This window comes from Myotis davidii, unplaced genomic scaffold (assembly GCF_000327345.1).
Source record: "Myotis davidii unplaced genomic scaffold, ASM32734v1 scaffold701, whole genome shotgun sequence".
Taxonomy (NCBI): domain Eukaryota; kingdom Metazoa; phylum Chordata; class Mammalia; order Chiroptera; family Vespertilionidae; genus Myotis; species Myotis davidii.
In genome coordinates, this window is record NW_006291552.1 from 500,914 (window position 1) to 506,785 (window position 5,872).

General features: G+C 35.8%; 1 protein-coding gene across 2 annotated transcripts in view; it reads left to right on the top strand.

Annotated features, from left to right (window-relative positions):
- BRCA2 (breast cancer 2) overlaps positions 1-5,388 on the top strand; it is a 78,824-nt gene extending 73,436 nt beyond the window's left edge. For both annotated transcript variants that reach the window (XM_006765063.2, XM_015564836.1), the window contains 3 exons: positions 868-1,112; positions 2,619-2,765; positions 4,128-5,388. In XM_006765063.2, the coding sequence (XP_006765126.2) occupies positions 868-1,112; positions 2,619-2,765; positions 4,128-4,787 (1,052 nt within the window). In that variant the 3' untranslated portion in view covers positions 4,788-5,388. The remainder of the gene's footprint in view (positions 1-867; positions 1,113-2,618; positions 2,766-4,127) is intronic.
- Positions 5,389-5,872: the final 484 nt, after the last annotated feature.

Here is a 5,872-nt window from a genome sequence, read left to right on the forward strand (position 1 = left end):
GGCCACTTCTATATTTGTTACAATGTTTCTTAAACTGCAGGCTCAGAGGCCGGCAAGGCAGGTGGGGAATGTTGGTTTCCTCCGTCACTGAAGCAAGCAAGCCTCATGTTAGTTTCAAGCTGCCTGGCTGCCAGCCGCCATCTTGGCTGACAGTTAATTTGCATATCTCCCTGATTAGCCAATGGGAAGGGTAGCGGGTGTATGCCAATTACCATGTTTCTCTTTTATTAGATAGGATTCTTTCTTTTAGGAGATATCTCTAGCCTTTCTTTATAGCCCTAGTCTTTCTTTAGTGCTTTTCTTTTTTGCCTAACAGTATGTTTGGAAATCACTGATAGAGATCTTCCTCATCCTGTTGTCAGCTGCATAGTACTCCATTGTAAGGATGTGCCATGGTTTACCTAATCACTCTCCGGGCATGAGCTACGATAGGTTGCTATTAGTACTTTATAATTACAAACAGTGCCTCAATGAGTAACCTCATACATGCGTTTTCCTCAACTTTTTTCATGTGTATTTTACTATCATTGGAAGTAGAGAACCAGAAGTGGTATTGCCAGGTGAAAGGTGTGCGTATGTCACTTTGCTAGGTATTACCCAGTTTTTCTCCACAGGGTTCCCATCAGCTATGTATCAGACGCCTGCTTCCTGTGGCCTCAGGAACAGAATGTGTTGTCACTCTGGCATTGAAATTTTAACACTATAAGAAACAGGTCATTTTGGAAATCCTGAGCTTTCTCTAAATTTAGTTAGTTGTTTTTACCATTAGCATACCAAAATAAATGGCCATATTAGAGGTTCCTTGCATTTTTTAGTTTATCTCACATATATAATGAAATGGGGTTTTTTTGTTTGTTCTCATTTTAGGTCTTGCTCCTTTGGTCTATTTGTCTGATGAATGCCATAACTTACTGGCAATCAAGTTTTGGATAGATCTTAATGAAGACCTAATTAAACCTCACATGTTAATTGCTGCGAGCAATCTCCAGTGGCGACCAGAATCCAAATCAGAAATTCCTACTTTATATGCTGGAGATTTTTCCATGTTTTCTGCCAATCCAAAGGAGAGCCATTTTCAAGAGACATTCCACAAAATGAAAAATACTATTGAGGTAAAATTCATTTTGAGCATTACCACACTTTTTGGTATTTTCCAAATAGTTTGAGAGTCAAATATCAAAGGAGTGGCAGTGTTTCTAAAAATTGGATGTTGAGATATAATGTCAGGTGAGGTTTTTAGCATACGTTAATTGCTCAGAACCTGAGGAACTGAGGAGAGATGGTAAGAAGGATGTTCAAGCTACAGACCATGTGTAGGCAAACTGGAAATTGGTGAGAATAACATGTAGTTCATATTAGCTGGTAGTATAATTAGTTAATATGTAGGTTTCAGATTTACATTTTAAATTCCATACCTAGTATTTTATACAATTTATATCTGCTTTTATGATGAAATAAGCCCATGTAGAAGAATACTAAAATTATTTCCCTTGGATCATACACATTTTCACTGAAATCTATTTATATGTCACATTAGCTAAAGTTTATTGAAGTGCTCACTGTGTGTCAGGCCTTGTTCTAAGCCTAACATGATGAGGTAAGGGACATTTTCCCATTTTTCTTTTGAGAAATAGAGGTTGTCACACAGCCACGTTGGTAGAACCAGGATTCATACTTAAGCCGCCTGAATACAGAATGCAACTATTAACTACTATGCAGTGCTACCTCCCAATAAAATTTTGGATTTTATAAATTCCTAACTATTAAATAATATATAAAAGATAAGCCTCTTAGTCCTATAGTTTAATGTTTGAAATGTGTTATTCAAAATTTATATAAATCGCATTTTAAAAGCATTAGAGTAGCTAGCTGTGTATAGTAAGTTTGTGTAATATTTACCTAAAAACTTAATACATACAGTGAAGATAACATCTGATTTATTTGTTTTCTCAGTTGGGGAGCGGGGAGGAGTTGAGGTGGGAAGTTACTTCATTACTTCGCTCTCATACAGAGAACCTACTGTTTACATCTCAGCTTTCTCTGAGACCATTCAAGGACAGTTCAGAGATACCTTTTATTTACTTTTATTTGAAAGTTTTACAAAATACTTTCATGAATTAGGTTAAACCATAGGAACTTGCTGATACTTGACCGTTTGTGACTTCTGAAACAACATGTTATTTCAGTTAATCCTTGGAATAGACGTGAAGCGGTTCTCTTATTTTACTCCTAACCTGAGGACTGCTCTGTAGATGTTGGATGATTTACAGCTATTAGTAGTAAATAGAGGTAGAACTTGAGTCCCAGTCTTCCAATTCCTGAATCATAGTATATCTTGCTAATTAAACTAGATGACTGGGAATGGTTCTTATCTCTCTTCTTCCCTGATGCATATAGAAACTCTCCCTCTTCCCTCCAACAGTTGAGCTCTGCTGAAGCACTGATGTTGGTTCTGCATTTTTGCATTAGCATAGTTTGACAGTTGCTATCAAATTTGGGATGTCTCATTCTTTCTTTCTGGTCTGAATATTTTAGTTCTGGCTTTAAAGGTAATACTTTCTAAAAACATGAATAGATAGGTTTGCATTTTATAAAACAGCTTTTCAATTTATTTTTAGAATATTGATATATTTTGCAACGATGCAGAAAACAAGCTTATGCATATGCTTAATGCAAAGGATCCCAAGTGTTCCACTCCAACCAAAGACTATACTTCAGAGCCACACACTGTTCAGACAGTCCATGGTAGAGGAAATACATTTCTGGTAAGTTAATGTAAATTTAAGGAATTTTGTAAATATATATGAAGATATTCAGGTATACATCTAGTAAACATGAAAAAAATTGAATTAAACTTAATTAGAAAGTGTGATTAATTGTTATGTGACTTTTATAGGTATAGGTTATCTGGAAATTATATTTTATTTATTGAAGACAGAATGTAACACTCTTTGGGGACAAATTTTACAGTTTCTTTAATTTTAGTATTTCAGGTACATGTGGTAGAAAAGACTTTTTTGCCAGTACCTTTGTACCAGGAAGGCTATCCTATATAATAAAAGCATAGTATGCAAATTGTCCCCTCAACTGGGAGTTCATCCAGGAGTTCGACCAGGGGGCAGGGCCAGCCAGGGGAAGGGAGGGAGGCCCTGGCAGCGGCAGGCAGCCAGGGGGAGTACCCAGTTGGCAGCCTCTAGGGACCCTACCAGTGCACAAATTTTGTGCACTGGGACCTCTGGGTCTATATAATTAGGGTTGTTTTTAAAGTCAGTTTTATTTAACTCTTTAAATCACAATAAATGACTAATTCTTAAGTAGCTAACACTTGGTAAATGTATTTATATTAATTCATTACCTTCACAACAGTCCTCTGAGATACAAATTATTATGGTCACCGTTTTACAGATGAGGGAACTATGGCATAGAGAGGTTAAGCACTTGCCTAAAGTCACAAAACCAGAAAAGTAGGTATTAGAACTCAGGCCGTGTTGTGTTCTTAAAATGGTTTTGAAATGCTTTTTTTTGTTTAACCTGTTAATACTAAAAAAGATTAAAGCAGAAGTTATGTCCCCTACTGTCTTTTTTGTCTTTATGATTAGCCTTCATTCATCTTTTCATATCATTTTTATATCCTCTTGTGTGAAATTATTTCCTTCTGAGGGAATAAGAATGACTCATGATGATGAACAAAAATAGATACAGAGGCAGAGCAGCATCAAACAGACTCTCAAACTACAGCGGGAAGGCTGGGGAGGGTTGGGGGGCGGAAGGGGGTGATAAGAGATCAACCGAAGGACTTGTATGCATGCATATAAGCATAACCAATGGACACAAGACACTGGGGAGTAGGGGAGGCCGGGGGAATGTCAAGGGGGGTGAAAAAAGGAGACATATAATACTCTTTGGTAATACTTTAAGCAATAAAACAAAATTTAAAATTTTTTAAAAAAAAATAAATTAAAACAGAAGAATGACTCATGAAATCATCTGCCCTATTAGACATTACAAGAGTGAGAATGTGTGTGTTATTTGTGTGTTTAAATATTTTTAATAAAAAGCTAATTTGATTTTGCTTTATATATGAGCACATAATTATATATGCCTCTTTTTCATTTGTTTTTTATTAGATGTCTTCTCCCAATAGTGAGATGAACTATCAAAGTTCTTTATCACTTTGTAAGCCAAAAGGGAAGTCTGTTCCCACGCCTGTATCAGCCCAAATGACTTCAAAGTCTTGTAAAGGGGAGAAAGAGGTTGATGACCAAAAAAACTGCAAAAGGAGACGAGCCTTGGACTTCTTGAGTAGACTGCCTTTACCTCCACCTGTTAGTCCCATTTGTACATTTGTTTCTCCAGCCGCACAGAAGGCATTTCAGCCACCACGAAGTTGTGGCACCAAATATGAAACACCTATAAAGAAAAAAGAATTGAGTTCTCCTCAGATAACTCCACTTAAAAAACTTAATGACATTTCTGTTTTGGAAAGCGATTCAATAGCTGACGAAGAACTTGCATTGATAAATACCCAGACCCTTTTGTCTTGTGCAGCAGGAAAAAAACAACTTGTATCAATGGGTGAGTCCACTGGGACTGCTCCCACCTGTTCAAGATATGATCTCGAAAGGAAAAGGCACCATTTTACCCCTATGGCCACAGAACAGAATTCCCACGTCAGTACTGGAGAAACAGGAGACTCTATTCAAGACACAAGTACAATACAAGATACATCTAAGGGACTGCAAAGGCAACAGAACCGAAAACGACAAAAATTAGTTACTGACTCTTAACTTTTCCAGTTTGTAACACACATGCAGTTTCAAAGCACATACCCATATCTGCAAAATGAGAAGAGAAATGGTTCCAAATCTACCTCAGTACTCATATATCCCAGGAATGCTCTTTGCCTGCTTCTATATTGGTATACTTTTATTTCAGTTATAGACCTTAAAATTGTTTATATATTTATTAATCAAGGAAAAAACCCTTCTGATGGCATTTGCTCACAAGTATTTTACAGATGAACTATGCATACCCCTTTTCTTTAGATTATGTCCTTAAATGAAACTAGGTTTCTTATTAGAGTTATTTTGACTCACATAATTCCTTTTACTTTAGTTCCTACTTTGGTTTCTTTCGTGTATGTGTGTTTTTAGAGGTAACCCACTATGAATCACTTTTCCTTAATGTACGTGTTAGTTGTACTACAGTTCTTTCCTGATCAAAAATCGGACTAAGATATGACTGGTGCTTGCTTTTGACCAAATTGTTTATTCTTATGTCAGCATAACTACAAGAAAAATAGGACCCTCAGTATAATTAATTCCTTTATATGATCCCAATGTAATCTCTGAAATTAAATTACTTCAATTAAAAATTCAAATACATTAATTCAGAAGTAGAGTTCATAGTGTTAATTTTGTCTTTCAAATCAACCCTGCTCTACCTGCCTTCACAGGAAAGTGCTAATGCTCCCTTTACCCCTTGTGTTCTCTCAGCACCCCCTCTGGGCAGAAGGTAACAGTTCAATTCAAGATGATATTCTCATTTTTTACTTATGTTTAATAGAAAAGAGAAAAAGCAGTTCTAACTACAAACTTATAGTATGGAGAAGCTCTCTAATAGGGTCTCTCAGTGTCTTAAAATGTATATCTAACATATATAAGTATGTATATATGTGTATATACACATATATACACATACACACGTATATACTAGTATATATATTTTTAAATTACAGTGTACATTCAGTATTATTCTTTATTAGTTCCAGGTGTACAGCATAGTGGGTAATGTTTTCAAATCTATTTATAAACATATTTCAAAGCCAAGGATAAATTCTTTTATGAAGCAGTTTGTTTCTATAACTATGATC